Consider the following 27259-nt stretch of genomic DNA (forward strand, 5'->3'; position numbering starts at 1 on the left):
AGGCAAACTGCTGGTTTCTCTGTTCTGGATCAGGCATGAATTGTGTCCTGTCCAGATTAGGGAGACTAAAATCCCAGAAGCATATGGTGCTTGTGGTCATGCTGCTGCTCAAGGGTGCTGAACACTCATGTCCTGAAGAGCTTTCAGACTGCCATTAACTGGAGTCTTGCTCCATTTGGTATTTGTCACATGACCCCACACTGTTTGAAAGGATTGCTACAAAGAACCACAGGGCTACCTCAGCTCTACAAAAGTGAATCTTCCACTGTGCAGATGGCAGATTCTGGGGTGCAGGAATGTGGGTAGCAGTCGGGGATACTGCAGTCCCAGGGTCATTCAGGCAGGCTGCCTTCAGCCTTAGACTCCGAAGTCCATAGAGCCTCAGAGGGCAGAGGTCTTTGCTTAAAAAGTTAAGATTAAATAAAACTCAGGCTTGGGATCCTGCTCTGAAAGTACCAAGCACAGTCATCAGGGCCTTCAGGTGCCACTATCCTGAAGGACAGATAAGGGCCCATCTTCAAAGGGGTGATCTTGTCTCCAGAGCCACAGGGTTCCACAGTACTATGAGAGAGCCCATATGCTGCCCTCCTCTCACATCCTACTGTCATGGTGTGGCTGGGACCACAACACTATGGCCACATTGTTGTAACCTTAAAACACAACTCATGTTCTCACACTGCTAGCCAGCAGACTGGCTCCATCTCCAGCAGGTGGCAGAGGCAGATCCTCCACCTGCGGTTACCACCACCCACTCAACCGCAGCTTACACACTTCTCTATCATTCATCTCACCGAGAGCTGATAAAAGCACAAGGTCCAGACAAACAACGAAAGAGACATTTTATTAGCATTGTTATAGCAATGCATTACACGAAGGGATCCTCAGTGCACAGCCCACCCGAGCTGCAAGCTGTTAAATCAGAGAGTGAAACTGATTATTGTACACAAGTGCAGATACAGGATCACCCTGAACCTTAAACAGAAGACTGAAAATCACTTTACAAAAAAAAGTAAATAAAAATAACACCCTTTTTTCTATTTAAAAAAGTACCAGCTCTTGAGTGGCAGAACGTGGAAAGACCAAAGGACTTGACACCCCATAAGCTTTGACACTCATGTGTTGAGCTGTGGAGCCCATGGGAGTCAGGCCTGTCCTGGTTTCTAAAGCTTAATTTAAGCATTCCAGATTTTCAGCTTTTGAAGCACTTCTGTTTTAATTTTTTTTTCTACTAATTTCTTAAGTGTATTTAAGTCTAACAGTTAGCTAGCCTTCATCAGTTGTAAGTGTTAAGAACAGAGGACCTCCCTTTGTAAGGCTTATATCTGAGTCAAGAATGAAGAGACCAAACACCAGAACCTTAAAAAGCCAAATGATAGTGGAGCCAGTGCCCATTTAGAAAAGCACTCTTATCTCACCCTTAAAGTTCTACTTTGGTAAATATTAACATTTAACCAGTTAGCAAAATATTTAACCCAGTTAGCAAAATTAACACCGTCATTTCGATACTCATTTTGTGCATAGTAAATGTTGCAAGATGAACTTCACATTGGATAAAGCAGTTTTGAAAATCAGTTTGCAATAAAGTGTGCCTCCCTCAACATCAATCTAAGCTCAAGGAAATGAACAGAGGCCCTGCAGCTGCTGCTAGTCTGCAGCAGCACGGTGGAGCTAGGTGGTGCTAAATCGTCTGGTAGCCAGCGTGGCTCCTCTTCCTGCCGATGAGGTAAGCAATGAGGACAATGAGGACCAGCCCTGCCAGGGCGCCACCCACGGCGATGGGGATCAGCATGTTGTTCTCATCCAGCTGACATTCTTCCACTGTGGAGACAAATGGGAGCACACCACACAGACTTTACAAAGAGGCCACTCCTTCCTCCCTACCTCTGCCCACCGCTCTATACCAGGGAGGGGTCTCCAATTCCAATCAACTATCACTTTCCACATGGATGGCAAATTATAGACATGTCTGAGTGCAGCCCAACGCCTCTGAACCTTTCTGGAACACTGAACTCACCAGGCAGGTAGCATTTTCATATCCCACTCTCATAGGGAGAAAAGCCATACTATTTCATAAAATGACCACCCTTGCTCGAATGGTGATGTGTTCACATCTAAGATATGCCGGGCATTTTGAAAGCGAGATTAACACAGAAAGGATTATTTGCTCTAAAAATTTCTTAGACTGGGGAAGGGGCCCCCATCCCAAGCTCCTCCTTGCAACACAGAGGTTGTTAAATATCTAAACAGAACTGAAGCCTGTTGAACTCCACTCAGAGTCTGAAATGCTATCCTTGATGCTACTCACCAGACCCAAACTTGTCACCTTCTACCTGGAAAGCCTGGACCCAGACTTTGAATACGTTGACAGAAAAGGCCTCTGTGACCCAAATGTGCTCCTCAGCGTTACACTTGTAGGAATTCCCCATAGTGGCCTGAAGTGCTCTCAGTGAGCTGTTGGCAGCCCTGAAGTTGGGATCTGTAGAGGCACGTGACAGTAAGTGCTCTGGGGCACCTGGATGGGCATGTGAACTGGGGGCGGGGGAGGGGGGGTCTTACCTCTGGCATCAGGAAGAGTTGTGTTCAACTGAATTTCTTGTAGGAAAAACCGGCTAGAACTTGCATTCTTAAAGAGAAGAAGATAACCCTTAACCATTTACCAGATTCACATGTTTACTGGTAAAGCATCATTTGGTAATAAATTCAATCTCCCATGTTTCTAGCTTTAGAATGAAACTGCAAAGTTTCTTATCTATAAAATGGCATCTTATAAATCTCAAGAACACAAATTTTGATTGGTTCCTTCCAGACCTTTCACAGTATCAGATTTTCTGCTAAAATGAAGACCGAAAGAACTATACTCCAAAAAAGTAAACTCTCCCTGATTGTTTACTGAATTGTAGGAAAGTTAAACTTTATTACAAGAAACCCAATTGTTAATCAGTTCATTTGCATAGAGTATTACAAATATTCATGAGCTACATTTCTATTTTTCCCATGTTGTTAATTTTACATATGATTCTTCCCAGGCAGGTATAAAGAAAAAAAGGTACAGAACGCAGAAATGCTGCTCTGGGGTAAAGGAGTGAGGACAGTGTCTGAGGCAGGAGGCCAAGCTGAGCGTTAACTCTGAAACGTCCCTTCCCTCTCTGCAGCCACAGACTGGCTGCAGTCTGGTATTAACAGTGACTGCTGGGCACACAGCAGGTACTCCCTAATGTCTGATGAATAAATGTATGAAAGCTCATTTATAAACAAAAAGGGGGAAGGGAGAGCTGAGAATCCAAAAATACCGACAAAAAAGGGAAGGCAGAGAAAAGGCAGAGCTGTGGGTTTGTCGAGACCTGTGCGATTTTCACTTGGGCTTGCTCACAGTGTGCTCAGTTTAGCTGCTGCAGCCATGAGGCACCAAGGCACGAGAAAACGTGGTAGAAAAAAACCACAGTGAGATGCATGCTAAGATGCCAGGCTGGTCTGACACCGAAGCCCCTTAAGTGACAAAGGAATATGGACCCCTCACCATTCCAAACTGGAAGACTAGGAAAGTGCTGCTTTCACTCTGGAGCTCCAGGGTCACCAGCTGGTCAGTGCAGCTCCCACTGACATGGGTCTTATTTGGGTTGATATTGAATACTCTTGTCACAGCCTAAGTAAGAAAAGCAAACAAGTTACCATTCCATCTCACATCCTGGGTCCTCTATTCTGGGGGTGGGGTGGCGGGGGAAGCTATCCTAAAAACAGTAACCTTAAGGCCACATTCATTTTAACCAAAATCAGAAGAAAAATACTTGAAGTTTACACTAGTGCAGACTTCTGGATTCCTACTATTTCTGGTTGCAACTTTCAGAATGACACATACCTGTGGGAAAGATGTAGATCCTAGTGCCATTCTCATCCTGTCTCCCAATGGTCATACAGTTTATGTCCATCACAAATAAGTTACCTGCCATGGCCTCACAGACTTTGTCACCATTAAGGAGAAATATTATTTCAAAGGAAAAGTATAAAAATAATACTTAAATGTTTGAGTGTTAAAAGTTTAAACAAAATTTAACATTCTCCCAGAGGTCAACAAACTTGTCCTGTTTGTTAGAGCAGAGGTCCCTAACTCTCTGGGCCACGGACCATATGAGTCAGTGGCCTATTAGGAACTGGGCCACACAGCAGGAGGTTAAGTGGTGGGTGAACTAAGCTTCATCTGTATTTGCAGCCGCTCTTCAGTGCTAGCTAGCATCACCGCCTCAGCTTCACCTCGGATCATCAGGTATTAGGTTCTCATAGGAGCATCGATCCCTGGTGCCAAAAAGGTTGGGGACTGCTGCTGTAGAATGCCAAACACTACACGTTTTATGCTTGTGGACCACACATCAGTCTCTGTCGTGACCCGATTCTGCTGTTCCAGAGGAAAGCAGCCATAGTATGTAAAGGGGTGGGTATGGCTGTATGCCAATAAGCTTACTATAGACACAGGAACAGTGACTTGTTCTCTCAATTTACATTCTAAAAGGCAGCACACATATACTGAATTCCGATACTTGTGCACCAGCACTCCACTGCACAAAGAAAAAGCGCTTCTTGAAGCTTCTCAAGCTTACCGTGCCATCCTTCTTCTTGTAGGTGATGTTCAGCTGCAGCCCCATGCTGGCCAGCAGACAGGTCCCATTGGCACCACTCACGTTATACTTGTACACCGAGGGGCTCTCAGGTATTGGAGATGGTGAAGGGTGGGGAGGGGATGGTGAGGGGTGGTAAGATGTTGGCAGCACTGTCGGGAAAGGTTCATCTTGCTCACAGCGAGTCTCTGGGGGGACAAGGAGGGATGAACCACACTGCTCACAGGAAGGAAGGCAAAGTTCTAGTTTCTTAGAATCAACAGGAGCTACAGTAACCCCGAGCTCCAGCTCCCTCTCTGAGCTCACTGTAGACTCCAACAGACTATCTCAAAAAGCCCCACCCCAAAGAACATGCTTAATTTGCCCAAGGATGGCACATGCTAACACTGCTCTGAAAGTATAAACTTAGTGCCATCTGCACAGGATGCCTGGGAGAGCAGCAGAGGAGACCCCTGGAGGGATGGGCACTGGGTGGCCCTACAGGCCAAGACGAGAGTTGAGACTCAGGTGCACAGGGCTAGTCATGTGCAGTGGGTTTTTATTTGGGGCAGGGCGGTGAGGGCACAGAAGACCCAGTAAGTGTGAAAGCGAAAGTTCCAAAACAGGAGGCAATACAGAAAATGAGGGAGGCTGGAGTACAGACAGGCCACAGCAGAGGGACTCAGTTTTACCCACCACCTGTTTCCACTTACTCTAAGCTACAAGGAAACTTCACCGTAACTCTTCTTCAGTTGCTGATTCACCTCTACATCCAACCTACTTAGGGGAGGAGATGGGAAACTTCACCCCACAGAACTGTCACACACGGGAAAATTTAATACTTTCTGGAAAGTTCAATTCTCCCAGCATGCCTTCACACAATATAATTTTATGGAATAAAATGCCTTTCTAGACAGAGAATAAAGAGGATAAAGATAGGGGGTAAAACACCCTTCAAAAATGGATTTATCCTTGGGCTAATGGTGGCAGGGCAAATATTTCCAGAGATGTTCCAATCTAGGGTGTGCTGGCCAACACTGTCTGCATCTTACCCTAGCTAAGCTACAGGCTGACTTTATAGCCGTACTTTAAAAAATAGCTTCACCATTACTTTATAAATTGTTACAGAACACAACATAGTTAAATGTGCAAAACCACATCAAAACAAAAAAGAGGCCAGTCTCCAAATTCTGCTCTAGGTGGCCACAACACATGGGGGTGGGGGCGGGCGGGGAGTGGAAGTAACCTACAATGTGACAATCTTCCATTGTTTTCATAAGGCAGGTTACAAAATGCCAAGGTAGAAATATGAATAACATAGGTCTAACCACTAGTCAAAAACTCAGAACTTTAGAAATCTGTATGAATAAAATACCCTCCTCATTCTATCTGAATTTCAAATGTGAAATCCACTCTCTTAACCAGTCTGTTACCCTCTACAAATAGCAAAGTCCTTCCTGCAGAAGGCTCACAATCTGTGAGGAGATAATCACAAATAAAATATTCCGAAGTATGCTAAGTGCCACCCATGTGAAGGCCTCTGGAAAGACAAGGGAACCCAGAGATTGCTGCTGGGTCACTCTCAGTGTTCTCCACAAAGGAAACAATGGGAGAGGAGGGTATAGGGCCATGCATCCTTCCAGATGCTCTTCTCATGATTTTTAAAAGCTTGTGTGCCCTGAAGGCCCCAAATAATCCCCAGGCAGCAGCAGCAAATATCCTTATAAACCAGCATGTTGCAATTAAGGAGTCTCAAATGGAAAGAGATTTTTGGCATCAGTGTCTTTAATTTAAGCAAAACTTAGGAGCAAGACTCTGGTTCCTCAAGAATGAAAAAGAAATACTGCCAAAATGAGAAGGAAGTAAAATTTACAATTAACTATATTTAAAAGGAATTTCTATTTTGAACTTCTAATGGTCACAGAAGAGTTGACAAGTACCCATGTATCAAAATCTTAAAGATAAAAAAATGAATTAAACTGAATCTTCTGGTGAGCCATTAAACCCAGATGCCTGTGTGAGTCTCAACCCAAACTCACTAACATACTGTGGGCCTAGGGTTGGAAATCCAATTCTGATGGACACAGAGTGAGATTCACTCACCTGGTTTTCTCCAGCCTCCAGGTAGAGCTATACTCAGACCACACCAGAACGATAATCATCTACCTTACTTCAACAGACCTTCAGGAAAGAAGATACCTGTTTTCTTCAGAACCTAACTTCATCAACAAAACTGACAACAATGTCAGTGCAACCTTGGCTTGTGCTTTCTTTCTTTTTAAAATAAAATCTGTAAGTACGTGAGGTTTCTAAGATAGGACAATACATGTGTAAAGGTAAGATGAATGAGGGCTAGCTGGTCAAGGCCACTACTGCACTACTGATAAGTAAAGCCATAGAAGCCTATTCTAATATCCAGAACCTGCAGTTCATCAAATAAAAACTTTAAACGGGCTTTTATGACCAAAATTTACCAATTTATTGCAAATATGTTCATTCATCAATTAAGAATCCATGAAATTCCCACCAGCAAAAAATCCATGACTAGAACAGACTAGGGGGATATAAAAATATGCTTAACATATTTGATATGGGATCTTTTCCCTGAAGCTTTCAATTTGGTCAAGAAAAAAAAGTAAAAAAAAGTACCTACGAATCAAAGGAGTGAATTTGGCATAAATGGAGATTAAAAAAAAAAAGGAAAAAAGGAAAAGAAATGGCTCAATTTTAATAGAAATCAAATATTTTTAAGCAATTTATGCTGTCATGGTAGTATATGTAGCCAAAATCCCCTACTTCTAGGGAAAATACCGGTCTTTTTAATTGCAAAGCAACTTTAATACCAACCATTGTCAAAAAACAGCCAATAAGACACCAAGAGAATTGACAAAAAGTACTATAATGACATGCTGGCTGTCTAGTCTCAAGGATCAGACTCTGAATTAGGTTCACGACAAGCTGAGTAATTGTAGAACATGCTAACAGCTGAGCTTTAAAAACAATTCAGGTCAACTTCATAAGATATATAAATATCTAATCACTATGTTATACATCTGAAACTAATATAATATTGTATGTTAACTATAACTGGAAAATTAATTTAAAAAAAGACTCAGACCACATCAGCAATTACTATATTCTGTCGTATAGTATAGCCCCTTGCCTACAGATAGCACCAGTTTGTACTTGAGATCTGGAGGCCTCAACTCCTCCTCCCCAGCACCTGTACCCTGAGCAGCTGCCTGTAGGACCTAGAATCTAGGCCAATGGAGGACCAATAAAACAGTGTGTCAAGCAAGAAGTCACAGTTGTGTGAGAGGTGGGGTAGTAGTAGCTCTCAAGGCAAGAGGCATAAGACTGAGCAAAAGAGCCTTGAAAATTTCAGGCCCCTGCCAGGTCAGGATGGTTTTTTTTTTCCCCCCTGACCTTCCTGTTTCTTAGTACTAGATTGATAAGGGATTACTGTAGAAGATGTGACTTGATAGTAAGATGAGTTCCACAAGCCCAATGAGGACGTCTTCCTTTCCAGTGAAGAACACACAGGCATGCCCATGACTTCACCCAGCCCTTCCAGTCTACGATGAGAGGAGAATACTTCAACTTCTACAGGATAGTCAGTGTAACTTCAGGATGACTCTTAACCCTCTTATTCTCAGTAGAATTTACTGAGAGTATGCTCTAGTGTCTTTGACCAAAAAAAAAAAAAAAGCAAGATTTCCTTTTTAAAATACATACATATCGGCACAGGCAGATTTAACAAAACTAAACCAAGCTTTGATGAGAGGGGACAACTACGAAACACGGGGAGGGGAGCAGGGTGTCTTAGACCCATCCCACAGTGAGAGGTCAGCTCAGCGACCAAACTTCTGACAAACTACTTGATGGAACAGAGTGAGTGATGCCCACAAGCTCCAAATACCCAAGGACTCTCAAGATGGAAGATCAAAGCCCCAGGTAACCCTATGTGGGACATGAGCATGCGTCTGGGGAGGAGAGCTACTGACTGGGGCTCAGGTGTGAGGACAGCCTCACATCTGTACCTTTTCCATTTGGAATCACCAACATATGTCCTCCATTAGAAAAGTAATGAAAATGCAGGGCACTGACAGTGGGGAGGATGTATATGTGTGGGGATAGGGGATATGTGGGATATCTCTGTACTTTCGACTTTGCGGTGGTGAATCTTAAAACTGCTCTAAAAAATGTCTATTTAAAAAACAAAGTAATTAATTAACCTAAACACAAAATTACTCTATTGTCACATCTCTTTTTAGACTAGAAACAGTAGCTCTTTTTACAGGGCTTCAGTGCACTCATGACCTGGCACCTCACTTCAAAGCACCACTCCATTTGAGGACCCCCAACAGGGGAGGCCAGATCATCTCTGTGTTCAGAAGCCTTCGAAGCAGAAGAAAAGTTGTAAAGGTGAGGAGCTGTATTCTATGACCACATTCAGGACCAGTTTCAGTGAGGTTACTGTACTGAGCCAGTAAGCCAGAGATGACTATCATTTCCCAAGACTTTCTGACAGTTTTTGCTTTTTCCTTTTGCTCTTGTGACCTGAGTGAGGTTGATGCAACCCAGATGTATTCCGCCAGGTGTGAAACCCAGCCACTTGGAGATCTGTAATTGTGAACACAAATAACTCGAAGTATTTAGCTTGTTGCTCTAAGCCCCACTTGGTTAGCCACTCTGCCTGACAAAGTCACCTTCCATCTGCCCAAGGCGGTTCATGTTAGCATGTACATACACCTGGATCTGCTGCCCTCAAACACTGTTCACGCCAGCCTGAGGGAGGAAGTCCTTGCATTCCATCAGCCCCTGCAGATGAAGACAGTGTGCTCACCCAGCTCCAGGCCCATTTGTGTGGTGGAAAAGTTGAGCCCATTTCCTTTAGAATTCCCTGCTGCTCCAGCTTGCACTGACCTCCACCTTTAAGCACTGCACACTTGCTACTAGTTGCATTTCTCCCAGTTTAACTTTGTTTCTTTTAGTCCTAGCTCTGTCAAGGGTCAGCAAATTTTCTCTGTAAAGGGCCAGATAGTAAACATTTTATTTAGACTTTGTGGCTGTCCAGTGTCTGTCCCAACTCAGCTCTGCCACTATGAACATGAAAGCAGCCGCAGAATTAGGTAAGTCAATTATCATGGCTGTGTTCCAATTAACACTTTAGTTATGGGCAATGAAACTTGAATACCAAATAATTTAATGTGTCATTAAATAGTCTTTTGGATTTTTTTTTTTTTACTTTAAATATATAAGCATAAAAACCATTCTTGGCTTTTACTGGTCATACAGAAACCAGAGGCAGGCTGGAGGAGGCCTATAAGCCAGATTGCTGGCCCTGCTAGTAGCACCTACATCTCTGAGGACTTTAACAAACTGGACAAAGGGCTGACTGGTTCATTGTGCAGAACAGCTCTAGTGACTGTGCAAATTAGCCACTCTTCAATAGTCACTCTGAGCCTTCAAGCAAGACTGCTGGGGAACACTGCAAATCAAAGGCCCGCCAGTGGCAGGTCCAAAGATTAGAAAAAGGTATGTGACTGTCTTTAAACACACCTTCCAGAAGGCAGAGACAACTTCCCCAAGGCAATTACCCCTCAGGAAAATTAGAGATGAGTGAGATCTGGAGAAGAGAGTTTTATTAAGTCATAGTAAAATGACAGCCCTATTTACTACTTACTCTGTGCTGAGATAAGCACTTTGCACACATTTCCTTTTTAATCCTAACAACCTTCTAAGATAGGTTATTATCCTTATTTTACAAGTGAAAGAAATGAGAGGTTGACTACCCTATCCATGACCATGGAGCTGGGAAGGGGCTTGGAGCCCTGTTAAGACCAGAGACCACCAGTGGAGTTAAACTGGCAGGTACACCCTTGGGAGTCATGATTCCTCCAGAAAGGCACTCCTGGTCCTAACATAACCTGCCTCTGGGCCTGCCTGAGCCGAACTAAGGTAAGACTAAATCTCTGCGTACAGACAGCTGGCTTGAATCGGAAGAGGTTCTGTGACACTGTCCCCATTAGCTCTAACAAGGGAAGACACAGAGAGGGTTTCAATTGCTTTGCCCTTTTACCCTTTTTAAATCATATTTGTCCACCTCAATCTAAAGAGGTCATCTCTAAACAGAAAAAAAGGTTTGATGGAGAGTTCTCCTAAGATAGAAGCCACTTGCTCTGTCCCCAGCTGTAGAGATGTTCATTCACATAATTTCCTCAGACACCAGGGGACTTATGCATTCACTGGGGTTATACTAATGGCATTAGGGCCAAGGTCAGTGTCTTACCTTCCTTACTGAAGCTATTGTTTGAAAGGTATGCCTGGATAGTGGCATCACGGAATGTGACAGTTACATTATTCATGTGGATCTGGTTGCTGCTCACACATCTGTATTTTTTATTTATGTCTGCCATGATGTCAGTTATGGATTCCACAGTCTTGATCTCTGTTTTTAAAAAAAAAAAACACATAAATTTTTAACTACTTGAAGTATTTAGTTAAAAGTAATTTTATATACTCCCCCAACTCAATTTTCTTTACTTCATAATTGGTCAATTTTTGTTCTTACCCTTGGAGCTTGCATTGGGGAAAATCTGTGTGTCTGCCAAGTTATAAACAAAACTCATCATCTGGACACTGTAACGTGTTGCATTTCTTGTGAAATTGAGGGTCAGTGTATGTCCTCCTCCAAAAGCAATCATGAGAGTGGGGTCAGAAGCATTCTCTTTACCACAGGAACTGCTATTTAATACTTTTGCATTAGATGGAAGGTCAAAGCTCACATTCTAGAAAAAACACAATGACAACAGAACCCAGTTAGAATGTAGGTTATTAAAGATATTCAGAAAAAAAAACAAATAAAGATCTTCTGTAAGTCTGATATAAAATTAGACCTCAGTTCTATCTCTGATATCATTGTTAAGGGTAGTCATTTTCAATATAAACAAAAACACAAAGTCAGTAGTAAAGTCAGGAACAAACTGAAAAGTAATTCAAGTGTAAGGAAAAGTTGACTTCATTATTTATTAAAAATAATTCTTCATTGATATAATTTTAATTTATGACAGAATTAAAACTAAAGTTACTTTGGTAAATGAAATAATTCATATTGGGCTTCAGGATGAATGGTTTATTTGTATTTGAAAAAAGCTATTACTACTTGTTAGCTATAGAAATGTTTATTTAAAGAATATTTCTCTTTAAATCAAGAAAAGAAAGTGTTTATGCAAAATTGTTTGAGTTTACTATTATGTACAAAACAAACGAGAAAACAACCTAATGTTCATCAAAATGAATGGGACTGAGCTGTCCTAAAAAATGACAGAACTATTTGAGGTGACAAAACCATGTTTTGTGAAGCAGTAAGGCACATAACAGCGTATGTATGATCCCATTTGTGTAATATAACATGTAACAAAATGACTGTTTTAAAAATCCAAGCCCACTCCCAAAAAAGGTGAAATAGAAATTAAAAGGTGCTTGGGCAAGTCTAGAATTTGAGACATGTCTATGGAACAAAACCTTCCCAGCTTTCTTCTGTTTTGACAGAGACCACATCTGTATCTAGACCAGTACAAATGAATTAATGAGGCACCAGCAATTGGCACAAAGTCCAGAGTACTCTAAAGAAACTGCTGGTCTTCCCAGCAATTCTGGGACAAATTGTTGCCCTTGTGAGTGGTGGTAAAAAGATATTGGTGCTGTCAATATGGAGGTAAGGAAAAATGTTGGTTTCAACAAAGAATTGAAAATAATATTTGGTTTAGGGATATATTTAAAAAGGTAAATTTTTAATACAACAAGTGAAATGCCGATTAATAGGTAACCGACAAAGGAAGAAATATAAATAAGTGCTGCTAATTTGTTAGAAATCTAGGAAATGCAAAAAGCTTTATTCATCCTGTATAAGTACAAAGTTGTTTTAACAACTAAGGAACATTTTAACCAAACTAGTACAGTGCTTATAGCACTACACATCAAGCGACTGTTTTATGAAATTCTTGGAGCATAATAGTAAAGCAAATTGAACAGATCAAGAAAGCGATATCCAGAGCTGTAAATGGGAATAAAACATTTAAAAAAAACTTTATCAATTGAAGGATGGTTTAAAAATTAGGTTGATTAACATTAACTAGAAAACTAGAAAAATGCTCATAATAAAATAGTGAAAGCAGAGCACAAATGGTTTGTATATTATTACTTCAGTTTTAGTATATTAAACAGCATAGGCTACTGATGAGCCAAGAAGGAAATATGTAGGGAGAACTGTGTAAAGGTGAGAGCATTTCTCGAACATTGATTTGAAAATTTTAAGTAATCTTCACACACACAAACACACACACAAAAAATGCGTTAAGTATCTTGGTGTTTCCTACCTTAAAACCACTCTTGGTATTATAGTTGGTCAAGAAGGTAGCGGAGAAGTTGGCCATTATACATGCTGTCCCATTGACATCTCTCACCGTAAACACTGCTGACGCACTGTGCAAGAAGCCTGCTAACTCCAGGAAAACCAAAAATTACCAAACACCTTTGAAAATACTACTGGGTATTTCTGTCGTCTACAAGTGTAGCAATAACGGATTTTATTAGGAGATTCCATTGTGCTTTTTTAAGACTAGACACACTGATTACCTAAGCTAGGTTCAGCTGGGTCTTCTGTCCCTCCTGGATACAATTTTGAAAAATGTTATCTTTCTAAACTCACCTGATCAGTTTGCCACCTGGTCAATAGCTCTTTAATGCTTTACTTCAGAATATTTATCGAAAAATCACAAGGTCAATTTGAGTCACCCCCTGGGCATATAGGTTACTTAACACTCGTTCCTCAGAGCATCTCTGGGAAATTTGGTAGAGTCCTGGATCTCTCACTGTGGACCTAAATTATTATTTAAAATTAGATGTTTTTACCTCTCATGGACTGGTGGTGTGGCAGAAAAGCCATGGACTCAAAGATCTAAGCTTTTTGCCCAATTTCAAAAAACAAGGTTTAAACTGAACCTGTACTTGGCTGTGTGACCTAGAACATCAGTCGACCTTTCTAGGTAGGGCTGCCATATCCCAGGGAGGGAAGAGACAGAATGAAGTTCTTGCGGGTCCTAGCTTGAGAAAGTTCTCAAGGCCGGTGCCATCTCTGGTTTCATCATATCTCGTTGCCTGATCAAACAGTTTAGTAGCAAATGTAATCTGATCACTATGGTAGAGCTAAGGAGGTAACCTTACAAGCTGTACATTTTATTTAGTATATTGTTCTTTCACAGATGGGAAAAATAGGTGTTTTCACTAGTTCTAAAATCAAACAGCTGTCAACCACTGCCATGTACTGTAACATTCAGAATTGATGGACCCTCTCTTGTCTCTGCTGCTACAAGCTCCTGCACACCCTTTCACTGAGCATTTCCACACCTGGCTATGATCACTCTAAGTGTAAATATGACTCAGGCATACTCAGAGGACACTCAATTAACTTTTCATTCTAAACGCCCTTGTCCCTGGCAGAGTAAATGTCTCCAATGAAAGCAATTCATTTTACCCTTGGGACTTTCACAAAATAATATCTTCAGAGCCAACAATTCAAGCCTGAAGCAAAGAGCATGGCCAGAAACACCACATATCTTCCTATAAGCATCTGGTAAAGGAAATACCAAAAACTGTTCGTAAAGAAAAGCTGCTACATGAAAATGAAGCAAACTATGGCAAACAAGGAAACCAATGCAATTTTTTGTCTGTTTTACTTAATAAATTTTTAACCCACCCCTAGATTATTTGGTCAAGATTACACTAAAAGCATTACCAATGAGTGAATATTCCACTTAAAAAACTTAGAGATGGGTAGTGAACACAATGCAATATATATATGCCTTACTGTTGAATTGTACACCTGAAGCTTACTGGATTTCGTTAACTAATGTCACCACAATAAAAATAAAATTAAAAAAAAAAAAAATTGAAAACAACAACAACAAAAACCACTACCTGGAGAAAATTATTCCATACCTGTTTTTGACATAGCAAAGGTTTTTAAAAACACATGCCTTCTGAGCAGGACGGGTAAGCATAACGGAGGCAAAAGGAGGGCTGGCAGACAGAAACAAAGTGTGTATTAAAGCATGGAGTCCAAAGCCAGAGAAACACTGGATACTGACCCAGCTTACTGTTTACGTGGGCCACATGGGCTCCCTCAGGCCTTCAAGGCTCACACCTGGCCCTGGCCTGGCTGCTGGAGAGTCAGTCACATGCAATCACATGTGCCATGGGCACAGCAGGTCACTGCCTCCCATGGGAGCATGCAGAAGTCAGTTCTCACTGAGCTGCCCTTCTATAAAACAGATGCCTAAATCATTAAAAAAAACTTTTCTACTGACTCAAAATACTTCATTAGGAAGCATTTCACATTAAGTAACTTTCTATCACACAATTTTTTCATTTAGTAAATATGTTGAGGGTCTGATCTTTCAAAGAAAAACAAAGTAGTATTACTAAAAATAAGTTTTAGCAACACGAGATGCCCACATTCATTATGGAGAGGTCCCCAAATTTCTGATTATTAAAACAAGAAACTTACCCAATAGAAGCCAGTTCTGGTCAAGAGAAAAATGTCTACAAGACCATTAGAACATAAAATTCTGAGAGAAATATATGTATGCTAATAGTCAGAAATTTTTGTTTGTTATTTTTAAGTGAAAATGTTTGTGTTATTTGTTGAGAGTTGTCTGTCTCAAAAATCAGCCCCCTGGTCTGCTGGCAAATCTCTAACAGTCAGATGTGAACCTGGTCATTTCTCCAGGAGATATATAAAGGAAAATCTTTGGCTTATTCCTTCAAAATACTACATGTAGAAATTCCATTTTCTAAAACAAGTGCAGCTGTGGGAAGTAGTAAGTGATATGGTTCTATGATAGACTCCTCCACCACATATTAGCTATTCCAGTAGCAATAGCCAGAGCCAACACATGCAGAGCATTCAGTATGGGCATTAGCATCAATTCTAATGTTAGCTGTTAAACATTCAGTGCTATAGTGACTCATCTATCATGTTTGTCACTGAATCCACAGTATCTGACACAAAATGTCAAAAAAGTATTTTATTTAACAAGACTTGTAATGCATTTGCTATGTGCCAGGTACTGCTCAAAGCACTCTGCAGTTAATTAAATTATCATGACAATCTTTACTGGTAGGCACTATTATGATTCTCCTTTACTAATATGGAGACACGCACAGAGATGTTAACTAACTTGCTCATGGTCACACACTGAGTGACGCAAAACCAGATCTAGAATGGGGTCTGCTGACTCAGCATGTGCCTATACATGCTAGCTATGGACTGAACCATGCTTTCTCTCTAGCACTTGGTGAGCAAGCAAATATGCTTTGAATTACGAAACACTTGCTTTTGAAATGAGACTGCCTTCTGAAAGAACAAGTCAATAAATTTCTTCATTGACTTTTTTAAAGAAATGACTTCCTAGTTTGTCTCGATTTAATTTTTTTAAATCCAGTACTTTCTTCTTCCTAATCAGTGATACATAATCATCTATTAATATTTAAAGGAAAGAAAAAAAGACCAAAGTTCCATCTCAGACAACCTATGTTGGCAGGGTACAAGTAGGTATATTTCTAAAAAGCTGACATATGCATGTTTGGTTAGGGACCACTGCTGTAATGCTGGACATCTCCATGTGTATGTAGTGAGCACTAACTATGTGTGAGACAGAAGGTGGGCCGTAATATGGGGAAAAGAGATATATGTGTAAAACTAATAACTCAGCTGAATTGATGCTCTAGTAAAAGCACATACATGTAGTCAAGTTCTGTGGACACAGAGAGGAGAGGACTAATACTGCCTGGGATAGGTCTAACAATATAAATTCAAAATTATGGACCCCAAACATTTTAACCTCAAATCTACTGAAGAATTTGGTTGCCAACCTGGGTATGACAAACTCAAATCAAGGGTAACGTTAGCATAAAACTTTTCAAACTTCCTACGTGATAATTCTTCATTTGGAAAGGGAAAAGAAGTCATCTAGTTGACATCACTGGTTTAGAGTCACATGATGTAATCATACTTAATCTTACATAGCAAAAAGTTTCAGTTCATGTTTATCTATGCTTTCTATCAAGTATTCAAACACAAAAGAGGGTTTCAGTAATTTAAAATCATTAATGCAGGAAGAATTACTAATTTAGACGTTTGTAGTATTTTTAGAAGATGTTTTTTGGTGAAACTGTGCATTAAATTAAACATGATTTAAATAGACCTAAATCCAAGTTAACAGACCTTTTCTAAAAGTTGGATTTTTACTGAATGTAAAACTTAAAAAGATATGGCAACAGGCATTAAAAAGCTAATTCCACAACTAATACTCCAATCTATTATAATGTAGGAAATTATGAAAATTTTTCATTTTTAAGGTGTTTTTAAAACATAAAACAAAACATGAAAGTTCTAATGCTTGAGGGCTCTTCTAAAAAAGAACAATGCAGCCATTCTGACATGACAAAACTTGTTCCAGCAACTCCTCTTGCAACTAATTACACATGCCAGTGAACAGCAAGGCTTTGGGTTTACTGCTAGAATAAGGTAATCTCTCGTGGCTATTCATGTAGTTCAAATAACTAATTTTACACAATAGGCACAACGAAAATATGAAACCAAAATTCACTGTTGCAATAACAGAATTTTATAGTATGGGAATTAGAAATATTTAAAGAATTCATGGCAAGATGTGCAGGAATGTGTTTATCTAACTCACCTGAACTCCCACCAGCTGTCTTCTGTATATTTCTGATCCTAGCACTTGGATGAATCTTCCCATTATTATTTGGGAGAGGGGTGAGAAAGCGTGCCATAGAGGGCCTCTAAACACTTAAAATCAAACCATGAAGTGATTCCCGTTTAAAAGACAACACATATTGCTCTTGCTTATTGGGACAGATAAATGAAAACAAAATTCTTCAATTAATAAAATACTAAGCACCCACTGACTGCTTCTATGAATTCTACAAACTGATGGAGAGCCAAATGTTCCCCAACATGTCAATGGAGTCCCTCATTTTGACTCATAGGAACCAGCATGCACAGACAGTGGCAGCAGGTCTTTACGAGGATTCACTAGAACACTGCCACTGAAAGACCAAGGCCTACTCCTACCTCTCATTTTGTTCATTATAGGCTCTCCTAAACTCATAAAGACAATTTTAAGTCATTCCAACACAAATTTAAATCCATAAACACACACATAAGCATTGCAAGCCATGCTGAAAACCGTGCGAAGGTTAAAGCACCAAGGTCGAATTCTAAAAGGCCGGGATCACCACGCCACCCTATTCTCTCTTCCAGTTAAGATCCGTTTTGGAAGGAACTCCATGTGGGTCACCCACTGGGAGCACCGAAGGACAGCGCAGGTCCTGGGGTCTTGGGCCGCAAAGCCTCACCTGGACCTCCGTGGCTAAACTTGCCCATAAGTTAAAGGAACAAAGCACAGCATTCCAGAAACCACCAAGCCACCCAAGTCATTTTCAACTTAACATCCCAGAAAACAAGTTTAGTGACCCAAGGGTGGAAACAGGCCCTCGAGTGAGACCTCAACCCTCCCTAGTCCACCTCTGGGCAACTGAACCCAACACCCCAAGCAGCGGCCAGGGGGCTCCATGCCAGACCCCATGCGCGGACTTTACCCGGTGCGGGGACGACTTGAGAGCCCGCCAACCTCCGGGGACTCCAGGCCCAGCCCGCAGCTCCCCCTCCCACCTCGAAGCCCTTTCCCCGCCCCAGCACACCATCCCCGCAGCCCCTCATTCTCCCGGGCCCCACCGCGCAGCCCCCAGATCCTTTATAGTCCCTTCTTCCCCGCGGGCCCTCGCTCCGGCCCTGCCCTTACCGAGTAGCAGCAGGAGCAGCGGCTGCCGCCGGGCGCCGCCAGGTGCGGCCATGGGCACGAGGGCCGCCGGAGCGGGAGCCGGGCGGGGTCGAGCGGTTGGGCCGCGGCCGGGCGGGCGCTGGAGAACAGACTGAGGGCCGGCGTGAGAGCGACGTGTCCCGCGGTCAAGAGGCCCAGCCGCTGCGGCGCCCGCGGAAGGAAGGAGACCCCACGACCGGCTGCGCCTGTCACGTGAAACTGCGCCGCGCCCGCGCCGTCACGTGACCCCGTGGATCTCGCGAGAGTGAGCGGGTGTAGGTGGCCGCGCTCCCGCTGGTGCGGTGTCCTGCCTGCGCGTGACCCCGCTCAGCACGTGACCGCGGTGCCACATGACTCGGGCTGGGCTCTGGGATCCCAACCCTGGTTATCCGCTGCCGAAGGCGGAAAGTGGGCGGTGGCTGGGGCGGGGGGTGGAGTTGGCACCGCGGAAACAGCAGGTGAGGAGAGGGAGGAGGAGGGGCCGTGAGGCTAGGGATTGGGCGAGGAGGAGTTTGTTCTTCCGGCACGTGGGAAGTGTTGTTTCTTAGTAGGCACCATATCTACTGCCGAAGGAAAAGACTTTGTATTCGGTTAAGTGCGGCATTCTGCTAGAGGTCCGCAGGCTGAGGGGCCTGGCGCGGTGGAGACCCTCACTCCTAGTAATACAGTGAGTGTTATGGGGCATCTTCGATGGTCGTGAGATAACTGGTTCCACCCGAGAGGAGTGAGGAGTTCCACAAGGACCCCAGCACGAAAACACTGTGTGTGTGTGTGTGTGTGTGTGTGTGTAATTAAGTAATACTAGAAATCCTAGTGTTTTTAACTTTGGGGCTCCTTTAGCCCGTTGTTCTCAAGGAGGATGGAAGTGAGGGTTAAGAAGGAGGTGAGATATTTGAACACATTGAATATTACAATTCATATTTGAAAACAAAACAAAAATCTCTTTTAGACAACACAAAGTACAGAATTTAAAGCTAGACAAAATCTTGGTTGGAGAGGGTTCAGAAGTAATAGTGATTCCCAGCTGTGACACCCTTCTAAAAGATGTCTGGGAATGGTGGGTCGTGGCATTTATCAGAAAAGTTCAGAAGCATTCTTCCATTCTATATAATTCATACATTACAGAGAAAAGGAAATAGCAGCCCCTCTGCTTCTAGAGCTATCCGAAAATACCCCTCTCACTTGCTCCTTATTGCCTGAGGGTAAGATCACTTTCCTTGGTTTGCCTAGAGGCTCTCTGGTTCTATTTTCTCCTGCTGCCATGCGGTGCTCCGGCCACGCTCACTTTTTACTTCCTCTGCTTCCATCCTTGCCTCTCTCCTTCCTGAACCGCCCTGCTGCTTCTCTGCTTCACTGAGATGCTTCAGATCCTGCTTCCTTAGGAAATGTGCCTTGAGCCTCTTCAGGCTTGTTGATTACTACCTGTGACTACTGAATATTTTGGCTATTTTTCTTAGGTCTTATATTTATTTACCTTTTGTAGATTTTGTCTTCCTTTTTGTCATTTCTTCCTGTCCAGCCTCTCCTTTCTCTCCAGTTTTTAACGTATAATCAACTGGGAAAAGTCATGAAGCCGAACAGGATTGCAAGTAAAATGGGAGCAAATGAGCTCTGAGAGAGAACCAAGGCGGGTTTTGCTCTGTTGTTTAGGACAGAAATCTACTCATATTAAAGAGTAGATTTGCTGACATTTGGTTTAGGTTTTTAAGAGTCTTTTGGGATTTTTATTGGTTGTCATTATGTGCCCTTCAGTTGGCTTCGACTCCTGGTGACCCTATGAATGAGTGAGGTCCACACTGTCTTGTCCTCAGCAGCCTTGTTCAGCTCCTATAAATTCATGCCTATGGCTTCTTTTATGGAGTAAATCCATCTCATACTTGGTATTCCTCTTTTCCTCATGCTTTCTGTTTTTCCAGCACCATTGTCTTTTCCAAAGAACTTTGCCTTCTCATGATTTGCCTGAAATAGGGAAGCTTCAGTTTTGTCATTTTTGCCTTCAGCAATATTTCAGGCTTAATTTACTCTAGGACCCACTTGTTCATCTCTCTGGTGGTCCAGAATATCCATAGAGCTATCCTCCAACACCAGATAGAATGTAGTTTGTGACAAAGATAACTATATAGGAACGGATCACATGACCATATTGAAAGATATTGGAAATAAGGGAGCTGTCCTAAGTCACTCTGTGATTCTCTTGGGTACTCTTAGACCAAAGATAGCTGTTAGAGATACCTGTCTTCTAGTTGGTAAGTTGTTTTCATGGGGGTACAGGGTTAGCAGTTTTGAAACTATGTGTTTACCAGTGTTGAACAGATAAATAGATATTTTGCAGACAATGATAATTTGCAGGTTTCTCACTGCAGAAGAAGTTACAAGTAAGGAAAAGGGAAAGGTGAGAATGAATCCTGTGATACTGGAACTCATGTGTGTGTTTGAAATCTAGATAGTTATGGAAATAGAAATGTGCGTACCTGGGTTAGGTACACACTTGTCTCCTAACTGTCCACTGAGAAGGTCGAGAAGCAAAAGTGATCCAGATCATGGGTTCTAAAAATAATGCTCACCAATAAAAGAAGTAAGACTCCTTGGACAACTGTTGATTCCAAAGCGGGGCAGGGAAAATACAAGGTGAGCTTAGAACATCTTGTGGAGCCAGAAAGTAAGGACAGGCTTGGAAAACAAGATGGGCTTGTCATAGGGACACAAGCCAAAGTGAGAGTGCTCCCAATGACCAAGCTGATACAAAAGGCAAGTAAATCATGGCTGGTAAGTATGAGGCTAGTATTAATGAATAACATATCAGAAAAATAGGAAACAGTATGCTTTTAATAATATTGTAATAACTATGGTGTCAGATGTATAATGGATGTTCATTTTGTAAAGTATATAAATGTCTAATCACTATGCTGTACACCTGAAATTAATATTGTATGCCCACTGTAATTGAAAAATGAATAAAAAATCTAAAAGACTCCCAGCATACAGTAATTTAAAAATTAATCCTCTCCTTTAGGACATTTAGATTGCTTATAATTTTTTGCTGTTTAAAATAATGCCACTGAGAACATCTTTTATACACATGGCTTGTACACATCTCTGATAACTTCCTGATTCCTTGAAATACTTAAACCATCTTAGTCTTCCTTTTAGATTATGAAAAAGGAACCTCCTCAAAAAAGAACCAAAACTTTTATCTTCTTAGAAAGCAGATTCAATAAATAGTTCCAAGTCTTTTGCAATACGAAAAATTGTGTAATTTCAATTACGCTCATGTTTTCAATTACATACCTGGTCACTATGAACGCTAGGGTCTGAGGTGGTGTTAACTAGAGCCTATGCTTATTTAAGAAATGACGCGTGGTTAACCAGAAACCTTTCCTAATAGTGGACGACACAGAATGGGAACTGAAATCAATATAAAGCCACTTCAACATTTGTAACTCATGATTGTAACTCAGAGGGGATGGGATAGATTACACAATGGTTCTATGCTGCCAGCATAACACAGACGTTAGCAAAGGTGGGTGTATCAAAACCTTGTTCAAGTTGTGGCTGAGAAGACTGTAATAAAAAGTAAGTGTGTGACAGAACATCTTCAGACAAGTGCTTAAATTCAGACACAGATGATATTAATATTTGTTATGATGGTTACACGATAGTATTAATCATTAGTTAATCTGGCCTTTGTCAGTTCTTAATAATATAAACATTTAGGACAATGAAAGAAACATTAAGAAAGATCACAATCACCATGATTCCAACTAAAAAAGCCTCAATTAAGGAACCGGGGTTTTCCTTGCCTTCTAGTTTTTCCAGGTAGAGTCTAATAAAAGTGCCCCATTTTTTTTCTTGTAACATTTACCTTTTCAAATCAATTTTGTTAAGGTTAATTTATATGAAATAAATATACTATGTTAGGTGTACAGTTTGATGAGTTTTGGCAAATGAGTATACACCCATGAAACCATCCCAATAAAGACAAAGGTTTTCTTCAATCCAAAAGGTTCCTTTGGTCTCTTTGTGGTTAACCCTATTCCTAAATCCAGGCAGCCACTAATCTGCTGTCTGTCATTACAGATTAAGTTTTTCATATTACAGAATTTCATGTAGATGGAATCACATATGTACTTTTTTTTATATCTGAATTCTTTTAGTGTAATGTTTTGAGATTCATCCACACTGTAATACCACTAGTTCATTCCTTTTCATTGCTAATACCAGCTTATTTCAGTGTATGAATCTACAATATCTGTTTACCCTTTCAGTCATTGAAGGACATTTGAATTGTTTTTAATATTGTGTTTGTTCCAAATAAAACTGCTGTGAACATTCAAAACGAAATCATTGTGTGGACATATGCTTTCATTTTTCTTAGGTAAATATTTAGCATGGAATGGCACGGTAATATGATAGGTGATGTATGTTTATCTTTAAAAAGAAACTGTCGAATGCTTTTCCAGAATGTTTGTACTATTGTATATTCCCACCAACGTTAGCTCCACATCCTTGTCAACATTTGGTATTTATGTCTTCTCCATTTCAAAAATTATGATAACCGTAATGGTATTTCATTATGATCTTAATTTGCAGTGTCCTCATAACTAATGAGGTTGAAGATCTTTTTATGTGCTTAATAACCATTGACATATCTTTTTCAGTTAAGTGTCTGTTCAAACTTTGTCCTATTTTTAAAAATGAGTTTTTGGTTTCCTTATGGAAGTCTAAATGTTTTTTAAATATATTCTGGATACAAATACATTTGGTGTATTGTAAATATTTTCTCCCATTATGTAGTTTACCTTTTTATTTCTTAGTATTTTTCAAAAAGGAAGCTCTAAGTTTAATGAAAATTCAATTAATATGCTTCATACTTTTTGTATCCTAAAAAATCTTTGCATATCCCAACATCATAAAGATTTTTTCTTGTTTTCAAGAAGTTGTATGGTTTTAGCTTCTACAATTAGCCCTTTGATCAAATTAAATTTTTGTGGATCCTGTGTGATAAGAGTCAATGTTATTTTTCCCTCATATGGATAACTATTTGATGAAAAGACTTTTTTTTTTTAACCCATTAAAATCCCTTAGCATGTTTGTTGAAAATAACTTGGCTGTATGTAAGTAGATATGTTTTGGTACTCCCTATTCCATTCAGTTAATCTGTATGTCTGTCATTTCACTAATACAATTTCTTCATTATTGTAGCTTTTTAATAATCTCAAAATTAGGTAAAGTTAAGTTCTCCAAGCATTCTTTTAAAAATTGCTTTGACTCTTTGAATTTTCATATCATATTCATATAGAATCAGCTTATAATTTTTCTATATATGCAAAAGCCTGCTGGAATTTTGGTGGGCATTTGGATTGAATGTATATATTAATTTGGAGGAAACTGACATCTTAACGATATTGAATCATCCAAGGATATGATATAATTCTCCATTTATCCATCTTTGAATTTTTTTCATAGCAATGCTTCATAGTTTTCAGTGAGCATGCTTTTTTACAGAGCTTGTAATTTATCTCAGTATTTCACACATTTCTGGATTGTACTTTTAAATGGATTGTACTTTTAAATTTCATTTTACAATTTTTTGTTGCTACAATGTAGAGATACAAGTGATCTTTGTCTAGTGACCTCACATCTTGTGACTGTGCTGAATTGGCTTACTATTTCTAGTAATATTTTTGTAGATTTCTTGGTATGTTCTGCCTATATGATCATGTCATGTGTGAATAAAGACTATTTTGTTTCTTTCTTTCCTACCTGTATGCCTTTTATTTCTTTTCCAGTATTATTGCAGTGGCTAAGACCTCTTATTACAATATCGAATAAAGGTATAACATAACATCCTCATCTGTCCCAACCTTAGGGGGAAAGCTTTCAATCTGTTACCATTAAGCATAATGTTAGCTTTAATCTTTTGTAAATGTCTGTTCTTAGATTAAGGAAGTTCCCTTCTATGCCTGGTTTTCTGAGTGGTTTTTAAAATCAATATTGAGTGTTGAATTTCAACAAATGCTGCTGCTTCTATTGAGATGATTATGTCTTTTTTCTTTCTTTCTTTTTCAGATTTTCAAATGTTAAACCAATCTTGCATTCCTGGGGAAAACTTCACTTGGTTTTAGTATATTACTGACTTTATATATTGTTGTATTTAAATTGCTAATATTTGGTTAAGGGATACTGGTCTGTAGTTTTCTTGCAGTATTTTTGTCTGGTTTTTGTATCAGGGTAATTCTGGACTCATGAAATTAGTTTTGAAGGTTTCTTTCCTCCAGTTCTGAAAGACTGTGAGATTGCTTTTTTTTCTTCCTTAAAAGTTTAATAGAACTCACCAGTATAGCTGCTTGCCCTGGAGTTTTCTTTGTGGAAAGACTTAAAACTACAAAGTCAATGACCTTAACAGATATAGAGCTGTTTTTATTATCTATTTCTTCTTGTGTCCACTTTGATAATTTGCAGATTTCATGGAATTTGACCATGTCATTTAAGTTAGAATTTATTAGCATACACTTATTCATAACATTTTCTGTAGGATCTGTTGTCTTTCATTCCCCATACTGATTTTTGTTTTCTTTTTAATTAGTCTAGCTAAAAGGTTTATCAATTTTGTTGGTCTTCTCAAAGAAACAGCTTTTGGTTGCATTGATTTCTCTATTTGTCCATTTCCTATTTCTTTGATTTCTACTTTTTATCATATTCTTCCATCTATTTACTTTAGATTTCTTATTTTTCTAACTTTTTAAGGTGATGCTTAGATCATTATATTTAAACCTTTCATCTTTTTTAATGTAAGCATTTGAAGCTATAAATTTCTTTCTAAGCACTTATTTAACTCTATCTTACAGATTTTTAGTGTTTTTCCTATTGATTCAGTTCAGAATATTTTATAATTTTCTTTGTGATTTTTCTTTGACTCATGGGTTACTTATTTAAAAGTTTGTTATTTATATTATCTATATTAAAATGATTGGATTACTTCTTTAGGAGTATATTGCTTAATTTTTAAGCATTTAGTTTTTTAAGTTATATTCATTAGATTTCTAATTTAATTTCATTGCGGTCAAAGGACATCATATAGTTTCAGTCCTTTTAAATATATTGAGACTCGTTTTAAGACTCCCATATACCTACATTGGTGAATGTTCCTGTGCACTGGAAAATAATGTTTTGCTGTTGTTGGTTTTAGTATTCAGTAATTATCAATGAGGTCAGGTTGGTTTATACTGTTTCACATCCATCTTGATTTTCTGTCTATTTATCAAGTACTAAAAAGAAGTGTTGATATCTTCAGCCACAATTATGGATTTGTCCGCTTGTCCAACTTCTCTTTTTAGCTTTGTCAGTTTTTGCTTCATGTTTTTGAAGCTCTGTTAATAGAAGCCTCTACATTTAGGGTTAAATCTGACAAATGCTTCTTTTGTATTTATGGAACATCCTCCTTATCACTAGAAATATTCCTTGTTCTGAAATCTGCTTGATATTAATATACCACTCCAGCTTTCTTATGATTAGTTTTCACAGATCTTTTATCATCTTTTACTGTAACCGACTTGAGTCTTTATATTTAAAATGCCTTTTTTATAGGTGATGTATACTTTGGTCTTAATTTTCTATCCAGTCTGACAATCTCTGCCTTTCATTTGGAAAGTTTGGATAATTTTCTGTTCTTTATTCTCTTGTCCCATACTTTTCTGCCCTCATTTGAGCAGACTTCAGATTTAAAAATTTTTTTTCTTAACCAACGGCTGCACATATATTTGTAATATGCATTAACATCCATCCACCTTTACTGGCATGTGGTATGTGTTAGAAATACCTTAGTATTAATTTAGAACAACCCCACGAGCTAACTAGCATTATTATACCCTTTTAAAAGATAAGAAATCCAAGTTTAGAGAATTTAATTTTCTTAAAAGCACCACAAGAGTGGCAGAGCTAGGCTTTCATCCCTGGGTCATCTGGTCTCAAGCTTCAGCCCTTAGTTTTGTCTCTCTGCTGACTCATCTTGAAAGTATTGCTAGCTCTGTCACTGAGAAGCCAACTCAGAACACAATGTCCATTTTAATATGCAGTGTTGTCTCAATTTACTTAGCAGTTGACCTTGATTCCTACATGACTGATAACAGAAACCCTTAAAAATATCCTCAGCTTTTTATCCTTTTCCTTCATATTTATCTATATCTGTACTACCTTTACATGACTTCCTATCTTATCAAGAACACTGTGGCCACACACACACACACACACACACACACACACACACACCCGCCCTGGACTTTGAATCCACTTTATCCTTTGTTGAAACTTGACCCATCAGTTATTTCTCCTTTTCCCTATTGTTCAATTCTTCCCACGCCCCGCTCCCCTACCGTTAGCTCCTTTTTCTGTCAATAAACTTGGTCAAGTTTCATCATCCAAAAGAAATTCTCTCTGTCTCTGCCCCTGATTCAAGCTACCAGTAGCTGCATCCCATCAAACCTGTTCCTACCCCACACTCAAAGAGCAGTGGCCCCTTGTTGCCACAGAGACTGGACATTTCTCAATTTTTATTATTCTTTACTATTTCTTCCTTAAAACTCCCCTCTTCCTTGATTCTGTTCTACCCATGTCTTTATTCTTATCTCTAATCCTTATTAGTTTCTTCTATCAGCTTCTCTTCATTCACTCATCAGTGTTTATTGTCTACTGTGTACCAGACACTGCAGATTCAGGGATAAAAATGTGCTCTGAAAGTTCTCCTTAAGACTGATGAGTAGA

The 27259-nt window shown here is 39.9% G+C and overlaps 1 protein-coding gene across 1 annotated transcript; it reads right to left on the minus strand.

Moving 5' to 3' along the window:
* Positions 1-818: 818 nt before the first annotated feature.
* On the minus strand, positions 819-18722 carry LAMP1 (lysosomal associated membrane protein 1). Its single transcript, XM_039878773.1, has 9 exons — positions 18482-18722; positions 12971-13092; positions 11164-11380; positions 10882-11040; positions 4593-4798; positions 3518-3643; positions 2557-2623; positions 2306-2476; positions 819-1818 (listed from the first exon to the last, which is right to left on the minus strand). The coding sequence occupies exons 1-9, from the start codon at positions 18531-18533 to the stop codon at positions 1679-1681; spliced, it is 1260 nt and encodes a 419-aa protein (XP_039734707.1). The 5' UTR covers positions 18534-18722; the 3' UTR covers positions 819-1678.
* Between the last annotated feature and the right edge of the window lie 8537 nt (positions 18723-27259).

Source organism: Pteropus medius, unplaced genomic scaffold (assembly GCF_902729225.1).
Source record: "Pteropus medius unplaced genomic scaffold, Ma_sr-lr_union100, whole genome shotgun sequence".
Lineage (NCBI taxonomy): Eukaryota > Metazoa > Chordata > Mammalia > Chiroptera > Pteropodidae > Pteropus > Pteropus medius.